Source organism: Bombus huntii, chromosome 10 (assembly GCF_024542735.1).
Source record: "Bombus huntii isolate Logan2020A chromosome 10, iyBomHunt1.1, whole genome shotgun sequence".
Lineage (NCBI taxonomy): Eukaryota > Metazoa > Arthropoda > Insecta > Hymenoptera > Apidae > Bombus > Bombus huntii.
This window is the reverse complement of record NC_066247.1, coordinates 2,421,881-2,446,653: the sequence shown is the minus strand read 5'-3', so window position 1 is coordinate 2,446,653 and position 24,773 is coordinate 2,421,881. Positions and strand designations below refer to the sequence as shown.

Sequence of the window (24,773 nt, the reverse complement as noted above, 5' to 3'; positions counted from 1 at the left end):
GTAAAGCAGTCTCGATCGAACACGCGGAAATCATCGGCAGCGACCAATCTTTCCGCTGCGTGTACACGTTTTAGTACACGTATTCGAGTTCACATTCTCGAATATGCGGATTGTGCTTGAATTTCCGTATCGGAGGTAAAACGCGTTTCGTTGGCCGCGTCGTATCGATCGAACGGGACGTTCAGAGAGAAAAACACGGTTTTACCACGTAGCGGTGACCGTGTTATGTCGTACCGCGTCGACGCGTAAATTCGCTCATTATCCGTCACGGTGGATACTTGCTAATACTTAGGGTTGTTCGAGCATCGTACGCACCTCATATTTTTTCTCTTTCATCGCGTACGAACATTTTGCGATACGATGTTACAAACTACGGCGCGCGATGACTTTTTAAAACTTTTCCCATAAACCGAGTTGTCGATATTAAAAATGCGAGTAAAAGTCAGGCGAAACGCGTGTTTATCTTTCTTCAGGGTGCAGCATGAAAGAGATTTGGATAAATTGGCAAGGATAGCAGAAAGGAGAATAGGTATACGAGATGTTTATCTTGTTTTTCGATCTAGCGATTTCTAGAATAGTTGTAAATAAAAGATCGGAGGAGCTGCTTTAGGGAATTTCCAAATTAAATTTACATCAGGCAAATTTATAATTCGAAGCTTATTTACTACCTTTTTATCGAGTCGGAAGTTATACGTTTCAATTTTGTTTAAAAGATTAAATACATTATATGCGCGTATTTTACAATCAAATTACAGTGTTTGCAATTAATTTGTAATTGGATTATTCTCACTCGTTGTTTGAAACAATATCCATGCTCCTTTTCTCAATAGAGGAGGAATCTTCTTCGTTTGACTTAACACTCGAGAAAATTAAACGACCCGAAGATGAAGAGGTTTTCAAACAGTAAAGTAGCTTCCACCAGCTTCGACGATTACGAACACCAATTTTGTTAATGCAGTTTAGTATTTTAAAAATCCACTTTGTCGTGTTATGTTATTCTATTAGAGCAAAATAATAGCAGATATTCCTTTCGTAAACTTTCTGATCGAATTACCATCCGCCGGAGAAAAATAATATTATAATAAAGTATTATAACGAAACAATAATTTCGGCTACCGCCGATATTGCATTTACAACGCTTTTATCTTACCGACAAAACGATAATTCCTCTGTAAGTCGCTCGTCTTGAATTTTATAATTTCGTTTTCAGTGTGATTTTTCTATACCGTGAAAGGCTCGATCGCGATCGAACTTACGTTGCATGCAAACCGTTTGCCGACCATCATTCCCTCGACTGGCCACGAAATTCACGACCGCTCTGTAGCATTAATTTTCCGCCGTTTACTTACGTAGGTACCGAACCGTCCTCTAACTATCTCTGCGTCTTGCCATTCTGCTCTTCGATCCTTTTATATGCATTCTACGATAACACGCTTTCGCATCTTAGCTCGGATCGCAAACTGGACGAAATCTCTCGTAGAATTACCGTTGATAAGAAATTCCTTCGTATACTGCAAATGGTATTGCAAGGCCATAAGATCGAGGAGATTACCGTTTCACTTGGCTATACAAGGAAAGATAAAGACGGATATAAAAATAAATGTACGTACCTACATGTAGATAGGTATAAATAGAAAGGGAGAGAGGAGGGAAGGAAAGGGAGGAGGAGTAGAAGCAAAAAGGTGGATGACGAAGTAGAATGAAACTTGTTGATGAAATTATATCGCTGGATCAAGCGGTTCACACACGTGACGATGTTTGTAATTCTGAACAACGCGACGTTCAACTTCGATCGCGCCATACGAAATCCCGTCTAATATATAGGATCTTAAAAAAAAGCGAGCTATAATTACGAAGCACGAATCTATATTGATATCAAGACGATCAAGAAAGCGAGGCTTTCTATTTCGAAATTTATATAGAAATTCATTTCAGACTAGAAATACTCTGGTACTCCCACGACTTCTCTCTATGGGCAAGCAAACGACCACGGTGTTTTCGCTCTTATATTCAATTCCGCTCGTTCGTCAAGTGCAAGTGAAAGAGAAACGAAGGTTGATTTGATTTAAGCGTTATGCGATTATAACACTGCCACGTCTAATATCGAGTTTTCTCTGGTCCTGAGCTGATGCCAGCAGAAACAGATTACCGATGTTTATCTCTGATGAAGCTAACTGCTACGTCTTTCTGTTCGACACGGCTCACGTCCAATACGCTTTCAACGGTGTTAGACGCGGCAGCGTTAAGCGGAACGCTACGGAATGTAACGGAGGGCGCGTGATAGGAGATACGATCGCATGTTTATCTTTTAACACCCCGTAAACGTGGATGAACCGATCAGACGTAATTTCAATGACGATTAAGAAGAGCCGATGGCGAGAAAGATAGGGTGGGTTTTGAACTCGTGGACGTTTGTGAACACAGATGCCTTCCTTGGTCCTGTTTGCGACTACGCGATCGCGCCAGTAGCGCGATACGCGGGCGTATGGCGTATTCCTGTTTTAACGGCGGGTGCTCAGGCCGAGGCATTCCGTCACAAGGGCGAACACTATCCAACGTTGACCAGAATGATGGGTTCCCATCGATTGGTAGGCGAGGCGCTCAAACATATCTTGAAGCTATTCGAATGGAAGATCGTCGGACTTCTTTATCACAATCACGAGATGGCGAGCAGCCGCGGCAATTCCGAGTGTCACTTCACTCTGGGTGCCATTTTCACGGCCCTCAATCAGACACCGGTTCACAAAAACTTCAACCAGGAGTCGAGTACCGTCGAAGATTATCGAAACTTGCTCACCTTCCTCGCAAAGTCTGTCAGGAGTAAGTTGAAACTTATGCCTAAGGCCTCTCGTTCAGATTGCTTCGAGTAACGTCGATCTCCTTTATTCGTCTGACCGTCGTTTTTCTTGAAACGTTTTTCCAAATTTCTACTTTTCTGTCGCAGCAAATTTATACGCGTGAGGCAGCAGAACTCGCTCGTTACATTCATACCGTTCGAGGATGAATTATTTTGAAATTTGAAAGAAAAATGTCCGAAGATATAGAAACAGAGCGATACGAAGTTAGAGTACGCGGGCTCGTAAGCTACCGTGTAAGTGGCAAAGTGGCGATATGGCAATATGAAGAGAACGCTGCATGGAGGCTCCTTTTGGCCGCGTCTAATCAGTCATTTACCGACCGATCGTTCGTTGATCGTTGTTATACTTACGTATTTATTATACTAAGCTGCATGCGTAAATTGGACGAGGATACGGGAGACCTTAGTGCAGCGTTCTCTTTATATTTCTATACGCATCACATTATATTTCGATACGCGCACTCTATCTTTGTATCTTGACGTATAAGAACGTGAAAAGTCGAAGAACAAGAGACGAGCACGCGTGTCTCCCTATTCGTTGAGAAGAATACCTATCTTTGATATTGATATTGTAAATAATGGTGTGCGGGATCCTATAGGGCTAAAATTTTGAACGGACCTTATTTCGGTGCGCGAAATACGATGGTTGGAATTGGTAGAGTGTCTCGTCACGTAAATGGCACAGCGAAGACGATGGAAAAGTAAAAAGGTTTTTCTTTGTTTCAGTTGTAGTAATGTGTGCCAATTCGACGACCATCAGAGAAATTCTTTTAGCTGCCGAGCAACTCGGAATGGTCGATTCCGGAGAATACGTGTTCTTCTCCATAGAACTTTCGTCCAGGTAAGCTCGAAGAAACAGAGGAAAGTAGAATAAAATGTAACGGACGGATAAAAAGGAACATCAACGTTTTTTTATATCTCTACGATACTATTCAAAAGCATCCGGACTTTGGTGTCGGAATCGAGATCGACTGACAGGCTAAGGGTCACGAACGGACCGACCTTACCCTTAACCTTTCACCCTGAGGGTTTGGGCGAAGCTTTGGGTGGAGGTGCGAGCGAGGATTTGTTTCGAATTTTGCAGGGCAATTTCGCTTCTTGATACGTTCGAGACTTCCTTTTGAACAAACTCTGCCAAATAATGAAAAGTCTTTTTGCGTTTATAATAAAAAATAAGGGAAACTAATCGATGGAGGAATAAAAAAAAAATACGGTTTAGAGGATTTTTATTGAAAACTACGTTATGACATACGCGGTATGTCATCGAGTATCCGCGATAATCTTGATATTCGATCACTACGTGACGTAACGTTTATGTCATGCGAATAAAATAGCGATTTGACTAAAATTTCAAAAAGATAAACACGCAAAAGGCAATAATGTTTGTTTCAACAGAGAAAAAATTATACAACGTGTATATAATAGATATAAACATTATTTATACTTACATAAACCAGAACAAACACGCGCAGGAAATATGACGTTTTTACTGAAACACAAAGATATATTTGAACATATAGCTAAACGAAACAAATTTTTTTCAGTAATATAAATCATTCTCGAAACACTCTACCGAGCATAAACTTGGATTATCTCTGCAGCCACTGCAAAAATAATTAGCACTTTTCCATTTTCCTGTCGCGAAACATTTCCTGCACCTCTTCTTTTTTCCACTGAAAATACCAATGACATATGTGTTGTGGTCCATCGTTGCTGCGAGATACTGCATGACATATATGCCACACCATCGGTTTCGAATTATTTATCATTAAACTCGATCTATCGCAGGTAGGAAAATATGTACATATATGTCGGAGATGAAAGAACATCGGACCCTTTCCTTTGGAATTTTTAGGAAAATCCCCAATACTTTAGTCTAGACTTTTTATTATTGCTGTACTTGTATAATAAAACTTAGAAGTAGTTGTTTATGATTCGATTCGAGTATGTTTGCCCGAGATTTATGACAGTAGGCTTGGGTTCGAAGTGACTAAACGAAGTCGCTAAACGTAGTCACGGTCACGGGATGGACGTTTTTACCTAACAGAGGTATGGAGTAGTTGTATAGCTCTCCTTCAAAATATAGTTGACCCGAGGGGTACAGAGAGGTACAGAGAAAAGTACATAAGTGAGTTCCACTTGGACTGTGGACCGGTAAGTTCAGTTCCACTTGTACTGTGGGCAAGTAAGTGCAGTTCCACTTGTACTGTGGACAAGTAAGGGCAGTTCTACTTGGGCTTCGGAGAAGTAAGCGCATTTGCCATGCTGTTGACCGTGGATTCGTTATTGAACCTAAGATTATTGTCATTAGCATCTCGAGTATCTAATCGCCACGGCTAATTGTCAAATTCTGTTCGTTAAACGCCCCTAATCCCAACGATAACTCGACATATATATATTTATTTTCCAAAGTTTCACCCAAATCGAAGCCAGACCGTTCGCGATCTTTCTTCGAAACGATGTCTCGGGAACGAAGAACGACTTAAATAACAGTGAATAAATCGGAAAAAGCGAAAGAAGAAACACCGTTGAGCATTGTTCGATCGTTTCAGCGACAACAACTCGAGGGAACCATGGAGGGTAGAAACCGACACGGAAGAAAGGAACGAGAAGGCCCGGAAGGCTTATCAGTCGCTACTAACAGTCACCGCCCGAACTCCTGATAACGCCGAATATTTAAACTTTTCGAGGGAAGTAAAAAGTCTCGCGCAAACCAAGTACAACTTCACATTTGGAAATAATTCGGTCTCGACGTTCGTAACAGCATTCTACGATGCAGTGCTCCTTTACGCCCTTGCACTTAAGGAGAGTTTGCCGGAATATCCAGACGGAGTGAATTTGGATGGCGGTAATCTTACCCGAAGAATGTGGGGTAGAAGCTTCAGAGGTGCGGCCGCGATTTTCTCTTACATTATCTTTCCGCTTCGCACGCTTCCATCTTATACGGTTTTCTCGACTCACCAAGGACTAAAATGTTAATGCGTTCATACAACATTTTATTTGTAATTTCTTTCTTCTTGATTTATGTTATTGAATTTTATGGATGAATTTTCTTTCAACGCTTAACGTTATTTTCGTTATTAATCCCTTATCAAATATTGTAAAATTATGGCGTGTTTATTTTGATATTATAGAAACTGCGTTCTCTATAACAGAGCGAACCTTCGTATAAGGTGGTTTTCTTACGTTCGTTTGTAAATTATGCTACTATAGTTGACCCGAAAAACAGTTTTCTTTCTTACGATTCAACGACAATTTGTTGTTACTTGACCCTTATTGGCTTAATTGTTACGTATCAACGATCATCGAGTCACACGATGGACGCGGATCGCTCGGTTACAGGTATAACCGGAGATGTGAATATCGACGAGAACGGCGATCGAATAGCGGACTATTCTCTTCTCAACATGAACCCGGAAACGTCCAAGTTCGAGGTAAAATATTTGACCGTGTAAGACGCGCGCGCCTATTCGAAAACGAGGTCACCGAGAATATCGTGTGTGTCGTAGATCGTGGCTAATTACTACGGAGCCAACAAGACGTTGCAATACATAGCCGGGAAGAGGATTCACTGGTCAGGTGGCCGATCGGAACCACCACCGGATACACCTACTTGCGGCTTCGATGGCTCCCTGTGTCCCGACAATTGTAAGTCATTTGCATCTCGGTTCATAACTTCGCGTTACTATATTAAAGAGATACATCGCTTTGATTTTGCTAAAGTTTCAGATGCATAGAATATTCTACCAGCTTATTAAAATTCAAATTTCTTATGAAGTTACAGGGATCCATTATTCAAATCTATTAAAGCAGAATATTATCTCAAATCTTGTCTCGTTTTCTTCTTGCGACTATATTTTCCGACCCGACCAATTTCGCCAGAAAACGACGATAAAACTCTACAAATTTCGAGGAGACATTCTACACAATCTATTCTACGATTTAATCCTGGAGATCTTTTCATCTTAGTAACTTGAGTTTTTGGAAACCTTTAAGATCGATGACGCTTTTGGTAAAAGATTTCTCCTCTCCGATCTGCTGTCATTTCTGTAATCACCGAAATTTTTCAAAAATTCTATGCTATGATTAGAATCTATCATATAAATCTGCGAATCAAGAGGGATTTCTTTGTCTTAAGTTCTCCAGTCCTCGCCAGGAGTGGCTAGCTACCGATGTTTATCATTTTGTAACGTACTTCCCCCGGCTTATTTCTTTTTTTTCCTTCGAATCGGAGAGCAAATTCAAAAGTGACATTAGTATCGTTAAAAAGATCCAAACTTCTCATTTTGTAATTTCTCATAAAAGAAAGTCGGAAATTTATTTTTACACGACTCAGGATGGATATATCTCTTTAAGTAAAATTTCCTCTAAGCGTCAGACGCGCGTGTACGAACAACGCTTTCGTGTAAACATCGAGATCTTTATTATAATACGAAACGTATATGTGCATGTGTACTTTACATCTCAAGGCGTTTCGAACGAAATAATATTGTCCGAGCTTTTAATATTATTCATGAACATTCTGACGTTAATGGGAAAATTTACCTCTACGCGGTTCTCCTGCTTCGTATTTTCGATTGCTTTTCTTCTTTCTCCGTAGCTCTACCAGGACACGCTATTCTCTCGATGGTGTTGAGCTCTATCGTCGTCGTTCTCGCCGTTGCTTCGGCCTTCATTTACAGGTAAGCGCACCATGATTAATCGATCGCTTTTCTATCTCCGATCACGAAACAGCACTCGCCCTCGTTCTCCTACCCTAGTAATCCTATTAATTTCGAGATCCCTAGAGAAATCGCGAATTAGCAAGCGGCTTAGAACGCTCTTAAACTCTCACATACTAAACAGGGTGTTAAATGGATCAACTCGCGAGCTGAAAAGCCAACGAGTTTCCGTACAGCTCTCTCCAAATCGACTACCCGAATCGTTGCTCAGCAACTACGTAGTGGAAAACGTATCTCTCTATTTCTTTCCTCTTGCAGGCATTTTAAGCTCGAAGCGGAAATAGCCTCCATGACGTGGAAGGTGCAGTGGCACGACATTATCTTCGTACCGAATGCAAAAACGCGAGGATCCATGTATTCGTTGATTGCGAACAAGATGCGCGGTAGTCAACTGGTGAATATGAAATATTCTATTTTTGCATTATATTTGTATTCTTATCTACCGTTGTTCATAAGTATTTAGACATTTATTCCAAAATATATATGGGAGATACTCGTAGAATCGACTAGACGTTAAAATGATTAAAAAGAAAGTAGATGTATAAAAATTTTGTTTGCATACTTTTTATGTTATAAACAGTTTTATTTTATACTGAAAATGTATCGTACATGTATTTATCGGTCAGCTGACATCTTATTCATACTTTGTAGTATTTTATATATATTTTTATATGTTTTATACTTTATATATATTCATATATAAGCTTCTCGCTTTAATGCAACAATCAACATCGTTATCTATATGCCTTGATATTAATGGTTTATTCCGAAAGCGGTGTAAATACATCTTCCTTTGTTTTGAAATATTGAAGTGTTTGCGTCTCCAACGATTAAACAATTCTGACGAGATCTTCTCAGTTTGCCCGCGTTTCTATCCGTTCAAGTAGGTATAAATCTATCGAACAAATAGTTTCCTTGGAGATTTTGGTGTCAGGGTTCGGTAATGTTGGACTCACATCATCACTTTCGAAATTATTGAATCGTACGATTCGTTAAATTTCGATTATTTAGAATTTATGTTTCATGTTTTAATTCGCTTTTGTTTATAAATGTCTATACGATAAGTTTCTACTTCGATACAACCCGATATAAATGTAATTAATTTAATAGTAAATTAAACATAATTACATTTAATTACGACAGTCGAATTCAATAATAACGATGGTTCAATAAATGGAATAACAATTTACTAGTATATTGCTGAATCGCATTTAAACAACTAGTTCACATCCATATCTGCGATCATACGTTGGATACAGAAGTTAGGATTACATTCGCTACACCATTTGTTTTTGATTATTATTACTACCTCTACTGTTTAGTCTCTGAACAGGCTACAGTTTACAGGAAATGGATTTACGCCACTTTCAAAATAAATGATTATGTAATTCCGGATATTAACGAAATTTCGATTGATCAAAGCATACGAATATTTTAAGATTTAAATAATAAATTGTTCGTAAGTAAAAAGTTCACGTTAAAGCACGCGTGTATTTTTCATTCTGTTTTCATTCTGTTTTCATACTGTTTTCAAAATAAACGGTCCATTTATTTCAATTCGCGGATCTTTTAGAGCTTACACGATTTGAACACGACTTTCATCGGAAATTGAAGATCTGGAAAAAAAATATTTTATGCTTCTTTCCGCCCGTAATACGGAAGGGATGCGGCACTCTGACGAGAAAATTCTTTTTATTTTTACACTATTTTGGGTGGCAAATAGAATTTTCCTTCGTGTCACAGATATTTGAGAAATATTCGCAGGATGCATCTGCACCAGAGCCAACTGGAAACGAATCAAACCAAAGCGAATATCTTTCTTTTTCATTACAGACTATATACTCGGATGAAAACGTCAGTTTACCGGGTGGAGTAGATAGAAACGTCTATGTCCCAACGGGAATTTACAAGGTTCGACCTTACTGACGGTAAAGCGACGCGTCTCTAGATACTTTATGCGTCATCTTATCCGCATATATGTATACACAACCTTTGATTTTTCACTTTTCTTATTTTCTTTCTTCCCTCTCCCCTCTCTCTCTCTCTTTCTCTCTCATTTTTCCATTCCTTTCCTCGTTTCAGTTCTCTTTCAAACTTCTCGCTTTAAAATTATTAACACGTTCGCTATCACAGTGTCCTCGCATTATATTTTCGTATAACGCAGAATGCAATTTAGATAGGAACGCCTAGATGGTCTTACTAAATATATCTTTCAGGCAAGATTGCATGATTTAAAGGGACACGTGTAACAAATGTTATTTTCACGCTGATTATTTCATAAGATGACAAGGTTGTTGATATTTTTTGATATTGAACTTGATATTTTTCTATGTACCAATCCAGGTGTTTCTTTATTCTCTATACGAGAGCGTGAAAGTGTTTGTGTCTGAAAATGCTTAGTCTCAAAGACTTTGAAGCTTAAAACCGAGTCCAAGTAGTAAATAAAGTAGCCTGAAAATTAAAAAAACACACAGACAGGTATTTATCTATACTTTCTTTTCTGTGACTTTTGTGTGTTATGCTGTCAGCGAACGTGTTAATCGCAAAGCTATAAATCAAAGTGCGCGTAAAAATGAATTATCTTCGAAGATAATACATATGTGTAATACGATTCGTCGCAGAACTCTAAGGTGGCCATAAAATTGATACCGAGGAATAAGGTGGAAATCTCGCGGCCTTTATTGCTCGAGTTGAAAAGGGTAAGTACTCGTTTTCACTGGGAAATTTCTCGAACTTGCAACGAGATACGTGTGGATTGAAAAAACGAAAGACAAGTTTGTTGAAAATCGATTGATCTCGTTGCAGCTACGAGTATTGAAACTTTCTCTGTCGTTTCGTTTTTCAATCATCACATGTGACATAGTTTCGCAGGGCAGACGATAACGCTTCTGTTCTGTTCGCACAGATGAAGGACCTGCAGCACGATCATCTAGTACGGTTTTACGGCGCTTGTGTCGATCCTCCGCATTGTTGTCTCTTGACTGAATATTGTCCAAAAGGATCGCTTCAGGTTCGTCTTAGATTTCTATTATTCGTATTAGATTTATGTACATGTATCGCGTTTTTCATTCGGTAGCCATCGTATTAAAACATTCTATTTGTTCCATTACCTGGCCTGTTATACTGTTTGAAAATAAAATTTTCACATCGATGTTTCCTTATTAATTTGGACACGGCAGGTTCTATCGAATAATTAAACATCCGATAATACAAATAGCAAAATTGACTGGAACAACGATCGAGAGGCACGACGGTTGTAAACGAAGCAGATACGTTTCAACCTTCTTATACGATCGATTAAATCCTCATCGAATACTTTATGTAGAACATGTAGAGTTCTTTGCAGTTTACGGTGCCGAACAAGCTTAATAATTCCTTAATAGCCTGTCGGATATTCTGTAAGTCTGGTAATACTCGTAAACGGCAGTTCACAGGGACGTAATAAAACTGTGAGCGCGGGCCGAAGGTTATTCGATAAAAGAAGTTTGCCGTTAATACATGTAGCTATCTGATAGCGGACATTTTCCGTGCAATTGGTAGGAGGCGATTAACTTAGTCGAGTCCGGTGGAGCCTCTCATCCATAGCATGCATTTGTTATCGAGCTCGATTAAAAATTTAATCAAAGTGCCGAGATTAAAGTTTACTTCTTCCCCTGAACCATTCGACTCGACCCGACGAATAAATTCCGCTGCGACTTTCAACGTGTGTTCGTCGATCTTCCGCGACAGGACATATTGGAAAACGATCAGATCAAACTGGACCGCGTTTTTCGAGGATCTCTCATCCACGATATCGTTCGAGGAATGGCGTATCTTCACGCGTCCGAGCTGAAGAGTCACGGCAACCTCAAGTCCTCCAACTGCGTGGTCGATTCGCGGTTCGTCCTTAAAATCGCGGACTTTGGACTGCACGAGCTGAGAAGGGCGAATTGCGGCGAAGAAGTTGACAGGGATAGTTACGCTTATTGGAGAGGTGAGCGCTCCAAGATCGTATCTATATAAACTGCGAATTTTTACGACGAGAACGAGAGAGATGGAACCTACGTAGTAGCAATAGTAATTTCTTTCGTCTATTAAAAATTACAACGAGTATTCCACTTTCGGATATTTTGTACGTTTCCGTACATTATATTCTGTGGATTTCTGCATCTTTAAATTTATCGTAGATGCAGAAAAATGCGTATTCTGGCCATACGATACGAGAGTTTGGCAATGCGTGCGTGAATCAACTGGAAGAAAAAACGTGTTTCTTAATGTCTCGATGTTTCTTTCTCGTTCCATCGAAAGTTTGGCCACGTATTATTGAAGCAGCTTGCGTACGTGTGCATTTGCAAGCATATGCGTGCGTGTGTGTCAGTGTCACGAGGTCGCACGATCGTAAAATAACGTTGTTTGTACAGGGCAGCTGTGGACGGCTCCGGAATTATTGCGAATAGAAAGGCGACCACCGGAGGGTACTCAGAAGGGCGACGTGTACAGCTTCGCCATAATCGTTCACGAGATCGTGGTACGCCGAGGACCGTTTTACTTGGGCGACGACCGTGATATCTCCCCGAAGGGTAAGTATTTCGTCCTCGCAAACGACACACGCGCTTATACTACAACTATCCGCTAGCTGCAATCGTATCGCGCGTTTCACAAGTCGAAAGATAGAGAAATCAAAGGGCTGATAATAAGAACGACCCGTGTCAAATTTCTTAACGTTATACGAGCGCGTTATTTGTTTACTTTATAGGGGTAACGCATTAGCCAGAAGTTAGATTTATGACGTGAAATAATATATATCGACGTGCCGTCGAATAAAAACTAACCGATTCTATGAAAATCTCCGTCATAAGTCGACAGCCTGACGATTTAATTACATATTCGCAAGCTTATCGAAATACTCGATCGTATTACGAAAACTTATCCTGAATACAGTATATGCGTTATTTAGAACACTTTGTACAACACACGACGTGATATAATTATCGAGAGATTATACAAGATATTTATTGCAAACATATAATTCGCTAGGTTGACAAAATTACTATACACTCAATTATCCGTTATATCGATAAGACGCGTATGGCGTTAATTGTATGTTTAAGGCAACTATTTATATAGTATACTGATCATTTATTAAGCGTCGTAATTTGTATGTGTGTTACGGGTCGATCGGCTAGTGCGTCGTTATTCATAATGCCCTGTCGTTATGAATAATAACTAAAACGGCCGGCCAGCCCGATGAATATTGATTAATTTACTAGATTAACTAGACATTTGGAGAAAGGTAGGATTCTCTCGGGACACTTGGCTACGAAGAAGAAAATTCCGCTTTTCACGAATCGTTTCCAAGTATTCGAAGAGCAGCACGTTCATACTGTACGGGTCGTATCAATAGAGCAACGTGTTTCCAACGTATCAGGAAGGTCTAACGATATCGAAGTAAAGCGTCGATTATCCAGACAACTCGGGTAACAATTAGGCCAAATAGACGCTTAAAAAAACGGTATAGTTCTTTCGCGATATAAATACAAATGTACTGCCGGCAATTAGACAACGTGGTAAACGTTGCGTTGACGAAAATTCAGATATATCGGAACAGATTCAAAGGTACTCTGTCTTTGCCGCAACAAGTATTCTCTCGTTCTGTTGGAAGCAGATAAGCATAACAGAACGTCGTTTTTGTTATGAGCCCTTGGATCGTTATCACGAATCACTATCGACGCCAGTGACCGATCAACCGGTAAGGGAGTTCGCCATCGCCGCGGCCGGTAGGGAATAAGAGTGATTCGTATCGACTGCGATGCGTCGCGACGCTGTGCGTCGGTTGCACGTCGTTGGTACACGAGGAACGACGAAAACGACGGGAGAGCTCGTAGGAGAAGGGGGAATCAGCGGTGTGGGTTACGGCGCGGCGTGCGCCGGATCGATCGGTAACGAAGTTTACGAGGTTTCGCAAGCTCGGTTTCGACGCGAGCGGCAGGATCGATGAAAGGATGGAACGTGCCACAAGTAGGCTGGGAACGTTTCGAGACCCGGGTTGAAAGCTCAGTCGAAGCTTTCACGCGTCCTGGAACGTACACGGCTCTTGCACGCGCGCTTCCTCGTCGTTTCTCTATTCCTCCCTCTTCTCCCATTCGTTGTTCGCGTTCTCTCTTTCTCTCTTCTCGATCTTCGTTTCTCGTCTCGTGCGTGCACTCGCGACGAGACGTACGACACCAGCGGAAGATCGCGACCGACGACACGTGAAATCGACGCGAGAATACCACTACGAATAGGATCGAGGGGCCTTCGGTACGCGAAACGCGGCTAGGACTCGGTTTCGCCGGTCCCACCACCGTTTAATTAACCGTCTCTCACCGACAACCCTTCGGGGAGAAACGTGTGTGCGCGCGTGCCTTGCTGCGTGCTGCGTGTCCCGACAGTTTGCGTGTCTGTACTGTGTGGCTGCGTGCCTACATGCCTGCATGCCTGCATGCCTGCGTCTAACTCGGTACGTGCTTGTGTTTACCAATCGTTTCACCGTCCCATTTACGCGGCCCGATTTTCCTTTTTGCTCGATATTCAAACCCTTTACCCCTCTAACTAACCCCACTTGCCTCCCTCCTTCCACCACCTTCCTACTTCAACCCTCGTCTACCCTATTCGCCCTCCCCTTTACCCTCTTCCTCGCTCTCTATATTCCTTCTGAATCTCGTCGTTCGTCTCTCTCTCTCTCTCCGTTTCACGCCGTTTTCATTTTTTCCTTCCTCCAAGCCAATTACCCTGATTTCTTATCCGAGACGCGGCAATTAATTGATTATTTCATACGGGACGAGACAACGATGAAAGCGCGCCGATGGCTCGCGAAATTGCTCGTTTCCATTTACAAAGAGTGGAGTTACGATCGAACGAATATCGCTAGTACCGGTATATACCTTTAGACCTATATATATATATACGTGCCTTTTGTTCGATCAGGGTCGCGATTATGTGGACGGGGCTACAATCTTCGCATTCGTTGGACTTCTCCCGAACGACAGATAACGTCGTCGAAAAGTCAATGTAAACAGAGCGTTGCATAAGCAGAGAATAGCTTATTGCTTGTTCTACTAGCTTCCCTATCACTAGCTACCGTTACTAGCGTAAACACGAAATTTCGTAGTGTCGAGGTCTGTTCGCTCGGACATGGCCGAAGGTTCAATTTTTTGAAAAGGGAAATAGAAGATACGACCTGTAGAACGAAGAAACAGTAACCACGAAACGGAAAGAACGTAACTGGAATGTACGGTTCCCGCGGTGACTGTAAAAAGCTAACTGGGTAGGAGGTAAAATTAAATTCAGATTGAAAGTTTAATTTTTCGAGAAGCTAGCGAGCACTCGGGTACCTGGAAGGCACGGAAAAATGTAACGTCGTAAAACAAATAAACAGTTCTTGTATTAGATCGGATAGAAAGCAATTATTTTCGCATCTCGTCCGCGAAGCAAACTGAGTAAAAAGTAATTACATCGAGGTTGAAATTCAATTTTTTAACGACGTAACACGTCGTAAAGAAAATGGGAAACCTAATCCGTCAAATAGAGAAGCAGCTCGTAAATCGAAAAGAGCCTAACTTTGACGTACGGTTTCCGTGGTAACTGTAAAGTTAACCGGATAGCGGATAATTGGATGGAGATTGAAATTTGAGAAACGAGACAATTCCTTCCTTCCTTCCTTCCTTCCTTCCTTCTGTAATTGATAGAAACCACTGTGTCTTCGCTCAGTCTTCGTCGCCACGACAATTTCGTATACCGATGCAATGTCAAACGTGAACAATTCGTTCGTAATTCAAACTCCACTCTTTGTGATGACGAGAAATACCGATACGATGATCGGAAGCGTTTAGAAATCGTTCGTGATTCAAGAATCGCTTTTTTATCGCGGTGAAAATTCCTAAATATAGATCGATGCGATGTTAAAAATTCCGTGAAAAATTTAGCTTCGATGTGGATGTAACATCGGAAAGAACGAGAATTCGCTGGTAATTCGAAATAAATTTCATCGCGAGAACCTGTAACGGCGATCTACGAACTCGGAAACGATCACGTTTACGTTCATACTCTACATTTCGCGCGAAATTAGCTTCGAACGATCGTGTCCTATCCGATGGCGCCGAGATGCGTGTGTAATCGCGTGAATGAAAGGGAGAAAGATGAAAGAGAGCGTGAAGAGCGACAGCGTGAGCGAGATAGGGGCGTGAAAGAGAAAAATGGTGAATTCGAATGGGTCATTGATAGAGAAATATAGCGATCGGGATAGATCAGAAAAGGAGAAGAAATGGCGGATAGAAGCAATACGTCGAGCACGAGTAGTTTAACGTTACTGGCGATGCCGGGCGCCAGTCCCGACGGTGGGGCCAGTCCTCGAAGGGCCGTCAGTCCCTTGCTCGAAGTCCGTAGGCCTCACTGCACCCTCAACTGCGAAACTTGCAACGCCTTCTTGGAGGATTTGTACAGGCACAGTAGGTTCAATATTTACCATTCGCCTTTCGTCTTTCGCTGACATTTTTTAACTGTTTTCATCTCCCTTGATGATTCTATTCGACGTGGTTCGCTTCTCGAACCTTTCCCACTGTTTCGCGCGTTACTTGCACCTGCTCTTTTGCCTCTTTGGCAAGAGAAATACATATATATATACACGAAGTCATTCGGTTGTAACAACGCGAGCTGTGGCGAGAGTCGTTCGACCAAGAAAGACTCGTTTCACTGAAACGGACAGCTAAGTAGTAAGAGGAGCGATCGAACCGGCACGACGGTATACTACGCCGCGTGTCATAACTACAATCATGCAAAAGTTTCGACTTTCGTGTGGTGTGTATATACAGTGGCCGACGAAGAAATATTTGAACATTCGTTGTAGAGAAAATTTTGATGTACGTATTACCCGAGTTACGTGAAACGCTTGAAGATCGTGCAAGAAAGGACACGATTTTTTCTTTCTCGTGTGCGAACAATTTTAAAGTCGAATATCTTATCGATCGATCGTACATCATCGGGGCGGACTTTTTATCAAACTATGGGGTGACAAGTGTTTACGCGAAAGATGTGATTTCTCTACTCTTTTAAAAGATATTCTTCCCTAAAGTATCGACTTTGCGTTTATTTTATTCATAAGAGGTCTGACTAACCAGATTCTGTCGCATCCTATCCATGCAGTTTATATGGCAATAGAAATCGAACATTTTAGGATGGTTTTATGGTTACAGCTTTGTACGTGTTGCTCCATCCTAAAAATCATCCTAAAATTGTCTGTTCTTACAAGGTACGAAGTACAAGACACAACGCGACGAGATCTGACTGGAAATATATTCGATCGACATTTTCAATGAAAACAACGATTCTCCGTTGGTTTCGTAGTTATGAGACGCGGTGTGTATAAAATCGCGATCGTGAATGAACGAAAACAAATTGTTACGTGAATAATTAACGTGGACGAATCGATGCTCGCGCAGATAAATAAACCGAGTGAAATTGGAATTTGTGATTGTGTCGATGATCGAGTTGTCGTCGCAAGCTTGTCCCTTGCTCTGTTTCAGAAATCGTGGAAGGAGTGAAGAGAGCCGGAGGTTCTCCTTTGAGGCCTGCGATCGACGAGTCTGCCGTCGAGGAAGAAGTAAGCGAGTCCTTCTCGACTACTTAAACTTTCCAAAAATTCCAGCAATAACGCTCAAACGATTCCGTCGTATAGGTGGCTACTCTGATGAGGCGATGTTGGGCGCAAGATGCCGCGGATAGACCTGATTTTCCCGCGCTCAAACAAACTATACGGAAAATTAACAAGTGAGTAAGGACGACAAGAGAACGTTCCCTTGATGATTCTTCGTCGAAGAAAGCTCGATCCGAACGCAATTGAAAATAGAAGATCGCTAGGCGAAGAAAGCGAAAGGAAACGAGAGAGAAAAATAGAAAACTGCGCAGAGGAAATTTAATACGGATATAATCGAGAACTTAATGAGACGTGGAAAAGCGTAAAGTATTTACTTGACGTTAATACGGGAATAAGATATTAACGTAATGGTAATATAAAAATCGACTAAAATAGACGTCAAGAGATAGAGTAGATATAGACGAGGAAAACGTTTAACTTTATTAGGTAGAGTATGTATGAGAAAGTGGGCGCTGCTTACGAGATTTATTCGAGGCACGAAGACTAGGAGACGTTAAGACAAGTAGTATAAAGCTCTCAGTTGAGGATTATTTTTAAACGTACAATCGGATAAGTAAAATTCTGCCGTGTAAGTAATTTAATCTTCGCAAGCTGTGAACGATAATTTTTTAACGTGACATTTTTATTGCGACGTCGAACCTGTAAATTGTTTACTAAGAATACGATCGTAAATGTAAACTAAGAATGTAAGAATCCGAACGAAGCGATTAATAATTCTCGAGAATTTTAATGTTTGTCTAATAATTGGACAGATTTATCTCGTTCCCTTTGTGTCTTAATGCTTATGGATGGGGATGTACGTTCTCTGGTTTTTCTCGCCCTCGTCAGCTACTCTTCCAATATTGACATAATTGTCAGCTCTCGTGTCGAATCACGCTACAGTCGCTAGCGATATTCTTTTCCTAAAAGTGTTTGCGAATTCACATAGCGGAGATTCTTGGATACAACAAACCTTTCTTCCTTTGGTAGGAAAAAGTAAACGAGGGTGGACAAACGATCAGCATTTGTCGCGGCAACGCGTTAAAATAAGATAGGGATTATTTGGGTCAACTAAGATTCAACGGCTTAAGATTCAACTTTGAACTTTGCACAGAATAATAAAATCCGTTGTATATCACCCGACACTACTAGTCTGTAATAACGGAAGAATGAGAGATATATCGTGTATTTTAGCTTTAGCAAGAAAAGATATCAGAAGCGAGACGATAATTCAGATAATTCTATGATAGAATTCTGTAATCAAAGAGGTATTATACAAGGATTAATAGAGTAAATGAAATAACTTCTAAAAATACGCTCTAGAAGTAATACACACGTGCTCCTGAATATTATGATAATCGCAATTAAGACTACCAACATTGATTCAACAAACGTTTTACCTTCTAACAAATATTTTTTATTGAAATAAAATTCTCGCAGAAAATGCGATATATTTAGTCGTTTAGCACGCCACGAACAACTAATTAAACAGACTATCTTCAAGTATACATCGCCGGAAACTTGTTCACGATCGAACGTAGCGAACTCGAAACAAATTCCAACCCGGCGCTTAAACTTCTCCAAAACTAGCGATACTACGAAGTCTATTTTGAAAAATACACTGTTTTGTCGTCACTGCCTTATCGCTGGCTCGGGCAACGAGATAACAATTAAGGACTTGTTCGAACGACGAGCAGAGAAAGAATTCTATCTCGTTGCAGAGACTACGAGAGCAGCAACATCCTCGACAACTTGCTCTCTCGTATGGAACAATACGCAACCAATTTGGAGACTCTGGTAGAGGAACGTACCGCGGACTACTTCGAGGAAAAACGTAAATGCGAGGAACTCCTTTATCAGTTGTTACCAAAGTAAGTAGAATCGTTGATATTATTCGCAACTCGTAGACCGCGTGCACGTGGCATGCGTACAGACAGAAGGTTGCGCTTAGATCAATCGGTAGCCTTTCATAGCGCTCCACTTTACGATCTCGCTTCCATCGATTGCTTCTATCTGCAGTACTCGTAGATTTTTTTCAACGAAATTTCCAGATCTGTCGCGTCCCAGTTGATACTCGGCCAAAGCGTAATAGCCGAAACGTACGACCAAGTGACGATCTACTTTAGCGATATCGTAGGATTTACGAAGCTCTCCGCAGAGAGTACGCCTCTTCAAGTGGTGGATTTACTCAACGATCTATACACGTGTTTCGACTCCATCATCGAGAACTTTGACGTTTACAAGGTGAAGTTACAATTTTCTAGTACATTCTGTAGCCTGGAATCTCGATTAGCAGCAAAAGGATTATGCGGAGGACGATACCTTGCAAGAAAGATCGAGCAACGAGAATAGAAACTAAGAAACCTTGTTATACTTTTAGCTTTTTCTGTCGTTTGAGATAAGTGACATTTTCACACGTGGAAACAAAGTTACTCGATTCAGTTCAGACGTTTACCATTCTGTATACGAAGATATCGTCATCGATCGTCCTTTCAATGTCGCGTAGATTTGTACGTACGATGATTACTATCGAATCGAATCGTGTAGTGAGACACGACTCGATGTATTTTCTAGGTGGAGACAATTGGCGACGCTTATATGGTAGTGTCAGGATTACCGGTGAGGAATGGAACGAATCATGCCAGAGAAATTGCCAGGATGAGCTTAGCCTTAAGAGATACCGTGATGACGTTTAGTATACGTCACAGACCGAACGAGCAATTGAAACTTCGAATTGGAATGCATACTGGTAAGATCGAAATATCTCCGTAGCTTGTCTTTCTCCTTCGCTGTTCTCTGCGTAAGATGAAATCTAGCATTTATTTAACAATACCGGAAAATATAATATCGGCCATGCATTCCTTCGTTCGAAATCATTTTCAAACGTGTTACGAGTATCGATAAAAAATTTCTCCAAACTTCTTATTTTCTTTCTTATCTCTTATTTTAAGTATGGGCACGCTAAAGTTTCTCTTAGAGTCCTTTTGCTCGTTTAAATAAGAGTAACATTGAAACATACATACTCTAGAACCGCAATATGGTTGATCAGTATTCATAAATTGATATGCTGCAAGTTGTATACTATGCGCGTGATTGCATGTTGTCGCAACTCGCATATTAAACATTCGTAGACGCGTGTATGAAAGACTGGTCGCAATTTCAGGACCTTGCGTGGCTGGTGTAGTTGGCTTGAAGATGCCCAGGTATTGCCTATTCGGCGACACTGTCAATACCGCATCTAGGATGGAGAGTAATGGAGAAGGTAATTCAATAGTTGTACCTTTTTCAAGATCAATCCTTTCCACACGGATTTCATTTTTTTAATTAGAGTTTCTTAACAAATACATTAATTATAATGTTAACTCTTGTACAGTTAAACAATTGCAAAAAGGTTCATCCCAATATTAATACATTTTCTTTACTCGTAGCTCTAATGATCCACGTTAGTCCAAAAACGAAGGAAATCCTGGATACTTTTGAAACTTTCGAGCTCGTTTGTAGAGGCGAGGTTACTCTGAAGGTAAGGCTTTCGACTAATCTAAGAAAGTGAGAAACACGCGTCGAAAAACACGACGAGAGGTCACGATTCGTCTTTCAATTTTCAGGGTAAAGGCACGATGACCACGTACTGGTTGATCGGCGAAAAGCCAGTGAACAATATTCAACAGCCAAGCGTTTCCTTATCCTCGCCGGCAACAACAGTGACAGCCATGACAACGATCGCGACGACAAGTACTCCGATCTCAACAACGATCGACCCTCCGCACGAAGATGTTACAAGCTTGTCGTCGCGTCGACCTGATCCAGTAGTACAACCAAAGATACAAGACATTCGATCCTTGCAATCCTCGCAACAGAATTGTCAGGATCAAAATCGTCGTACAGTTCAGAAAGGTCTCCAAGAGCAACAACGATCGCAATCGAACCAGCAGAAGAATCAACAACAAATTCCTCATCGACAGCAAATTGCAAATCAACGCGAGGCTTCGACGCAAAATCGTAAGGGAGGCAGCAACGAGGGAAATGGTGGCGACAGTGGTCGCGGTGGTAGCGACGAAGGTGGTGGTGGTGGTGCCGGTGGAGAGTGGAACAACAATAACAGTGGTGGAAACAACAGTGGAGGAAACGGCGCGTTTGCGACGGGAAACGGCGTGGCGAGCCGTGGCCGTACGATAGGTAACGGTTCGTTCGTGGATGGTTCGCCGTCTCGGAATCGTTCATCCGTGAGTTCGACATCGAGCAACGTCGTGTCTCAAGGGCGGCGTTCTTATCAAGCCGGCGAGAGCGTGCCAAATCACACGGAAAGCGGCCCAAACGCGCCGCTCCTCGTACCCACGACACCCCCCTCGCGAGTCTAGTTCCGTTCCCCTCGATTCTTGTACCACACTTTGCGATCTCTCGTCGAGAAGTCGACTTCATCGTAATACGTGTATCATCGTTTCGTGTAGACTAGCAGCTAAGCATCCTCCGACGATCGGCGATTCCGATCGAAATTTGGGTCCACACGTTCGAAAGAATATCTTTCGAAGTAAAAATGAACATTACGGGAACACGATCGTTATTTATTACGTGGAGGGACGGAGGGAGTTGCGCGGAGGGATGTAACGTAGGTGGAAGCGATATAGTAGTAGTAGTGAGCTCGTAAAGCGAAGCGTTAAGTAGGGGGTCACTAATTGATCTAGCCGCAGCCGAGGTCGTATAACTCGATTGTACAATTGAAATCAATTTCTATTATCGTTAGCAGTTCACTTAGAGCTTTTAGAATAGAAGTTAGGAACGAGTTACAGTAGAACCTCGTTTATCCGTATTTCGTTTATAGCTGCGAGTTAGTGCTCTGCTAGAGATATACGAAGTTACGACTTAACTATTATTCCAACTATGGCAGAGTATAAGTTTAGTTATATATGCGTGTATTTCTATAGCGAACACAATTATGCGATCGTTTGTTTGTATTCGTAAGAAATTTTACGTGTCAAAGATGAAACGCGATTCCTGACTTCCGAACGTTAGGGTCGTTTAAAAGGAAATTATAAGTCATGTGATCGGGCTATTTGTTATAACATTAACAAGTTCTACGAGAGAAGTCCCTAAGCTATAACGTGTAACTTGTCAATTTACAAATATTATTAGTTGTTAAATTATCGTCGAACAGGGTCCTGCTTCTGTTATAATTATCCAACTAATAGCAAGGACTGAAGGGAACGGCTAGTAAACTTCTATTACCGGAGCTGTTCGATTATTTAAACTATTTCAGCTTTTGATCCATTTCAATAAATTGGGTTCTACTGTATAAGCATTCTTCTTTTCAAGGAGACAAATTATCGTTAAAATATACTACGAAGGAAGAACTGATTCATATTCTACGGCCTAAATAAGGCACTAACAAGTACATGCTTATGTCAACGAAACTTGAAAATTTTATCTACTGACCGACTTTGCTATATCGCTTCCTTTTACTATACATACATACACAACATACTATGTATACTCTGTCCTCCCGATGGAAAAGCGAGAACCATCCAGTTCCTCGCGTGTGAAAGTTCGTCTCTCTCCCTCCCTCTTTTCCTGCCATCACTTTCCCCTTCTTTCCACCCTTCTCCTCCTTTCGATCCTTCTCTTCCACCCTCATCCCATTCTCTCTCTCTCTCTCTCTTCTTCTCTCCCTTCTTCCCCCCCCCCCTCTCTCTCTCTCTCTCTCTTTCTCTTTTCCAGATATCCGCTTCGTATTTCGACGGATAACGTCAACACATTTCAAGGACCAGCGCTTTCAATAGAGAAACCATTAAAGTCTAAAATGCGAGACACGTCGTAAAACGGATTATTTTTGCGCGTGCGCGGAAATCGATCGAAAAGCCAAAAGAGGACAGCAACGGCAGAGGGGAGTGGTCGTGAGTTTTGAATTGAAAAGAAATTACGAAAAGGGTACATACGAATGTAACTTTGAACATTAGAAAAATCGATCGAATACTTTGTCTTCCGCGTTCCCTTCAGCGTAGCATGTATCCTATCGCTATTGATTTTCGTCGATTCGATCGAAACACGTCCCGTTAGAATGTAGTAGGCACCCTCGGATCGAACATTTCGGAGAAGACGAGCGATCAGAGTGGAAAATAATGGAGGAAGAATGTTAAAGTATAGACATAATGTTATACGTTTGCAAAAATGGAAATTTTACGCGCACATGTTTCTATGTTTGATGAAAACGAGCGTATATTTAATATACGTATACGGTATGCCCGATTCGAAAGAGGCCACCTATTCGTCTTCTGGTTTCTTAAAAAACCTCGTGCGCGTCTACGAAGTTCGACAAACTGCATACGAACTCCGCGAAACTAAATTCGGAATACCGTATAGAGAGCATACGTCCTTTGATACAAATTTAAATTATATTCATGTACGCTACTGGCCATAAGTATCGAAATATGTATTCGTTACGTTTCTTGGAAAATTCTAACGAATAGATTGCGGATTTTTATATATCCCCATGGAAATTTATAATACGCACAGTGTGCAAAAATATATAACATATACGTGGTATATACTCATTAGAACATTTAGTGGTCGAAGCAAATCTCTGCTTAGATTCCATTTAATTGGTTTCATACAAAACGCGAATGTGCATACAAAATTACCAATGAATTTTAATCCATGTACTATTTTATGTTATAACGCGCGTATAACACGAATGAACGACTAAACACAGTTTGTACTAAATGTCAATGGGATGTTTTAATATTTATGACTGGTAGCGTAATATACTCTTTGTATGCTCTAAGATGCCGAAGATAATTAGGTGACCTGTTTTAGGCGTGACACTCTATGTATAATGATTCTCACACATAAATCTACATATATAGGGTATCTCAACGCTTCATAGCTAAGCTTTGTGTAACATTTTCTACTGGATCGTATCCATAGAATACACTGGCAAAGTTTGGTTGTTAAACTCTGGGACACACTGTATACGTACGCATGAGCGCGCATTCACGCATACACATATATATTCATTTATGAAGAGTTGAAGTTATAAGTATATCGGTGTATATAGAGGAAAAGAGAGGCTGGACCTCATCGGAAAGTCAGTTATCAAATAATGGAGATTCAATCGTGGAATCTTCCAACGCTTACTCGTCATGCGAAAATCGGTCGCATAGCGTCGTGCACGCGCGTGGCTGCTTATATGCGCGTCCACGCCATAAAAGAAAGTACATACATATAAAAATTGCGGCCACACACGTCCTAAGAATCGAATTTCTCTCTATTCGTGTCAATCTCTTTTTGAACGATGTAACAATCGATATTCGGAAAATAAAATTTCTTCGTTTCCACGCACCATACCAGACTCCTCTTCGATTCGTGTCCCTGTACGATCGACGTAAGGAATAAAGAAACCAAGCAAGAAAACACGAAATCTGTCCTGACAGCAGCAACATATTTCACGATTTTAAAACATCCAAGGTAACTAAAGTTTTACCTTTTCCTTCGTGTGGTCTTGATAATTAGTTTTCTATCATTCCGCTGCTTTTCAACGTTTCAAAGTTTATTG

At 41.0% G+C, this 24,773-nt stretch overlaps 1 protein-coding gene across 5 annotated transcripts in view; it reads left to right on the top strand.

Annotated features, from left to right (window-relative positions):
- Positions 1–24,562, top strand: part of LOC126870711 (atrial natriuretic peptide receptor 1-like) — a 37,904-nt gene extending 13,342 nt beyond the window's left edge. For 4 of the 5 annotated variants that reach the window (XM_050628661.1, XM_050628665.1, XM_050628664.1 and 1 more), the window contains 20 exons: positions 2,425–2,820; positions 3,584–3,698; positions 5,410–5,744; positions 6,200–6,291; positions 6,367–6,505; positions 7,458–7,539; positions 7,837–7,972; positions 9,412–9,489; positions 10,200–10,277; positions 10,484–10,588; positions 11,308–11,551; positions 11,979–12,137; positions 17,118–17,194; positions 17,270–17,361; positions 18,949–19,098; positions 19,279–19,471; positions 19,802–19,976; positions 20,391–20,489; positions 20,656–20,747; positions 20,833–24,562. In XM_050628661.1, the coding sequence (XP_050484618.1) occupies positions 2,425–2,820; positions 3,584–3,698; positions 5,410–5,744; positions 6,200–6,291; positions 6,367–6,505; positions 7,458–7,539; positions 7,837–7,972; positions 9,412–9,489; positions 10,200–10,277; positions 10,484–10,588; positions 11,308–11,551; positions 11,979–12,137; positions 17,118–17,194; positions 17,270–17,361; positions 18,949–19,098; positions 19,279–19,471; positions 19,802–19,976; positions 20,391–20,489; positions 20,656–20,747; positions 20,833–21,585 (3,590 nt within the window). In that variant the 3' untranslated portion in view covers positions 21,586–24,562. The remainder of the gene's footprint in view (positions 1–2,424; positions 2,821–3,583; positions 3,699–5,409; positions 5,745–6,199; positions 6,292–6,366; positions 6,506–7,457; positions 7,540–7,836; positions 7,973–9,411; positions 9,490–10,199; positions 10,278–10,483; positions 10,589–11,307; positions 11,552–11,978; positions 12,138–17,117; positions 17,195–17,269; positions 17,362–18,948; positions 19,099–19,278; positions 19,472–19,801; positions 19,977–20,390; positions 20,490–20,655; positions 20,748–20,832) is intronic. The other variant, XM_050628662.1, reaches the window with a different exon arrangement.
- The last annotated feature ends 211 nt before the right edge of the window (positions 24,563–24,773 follow it).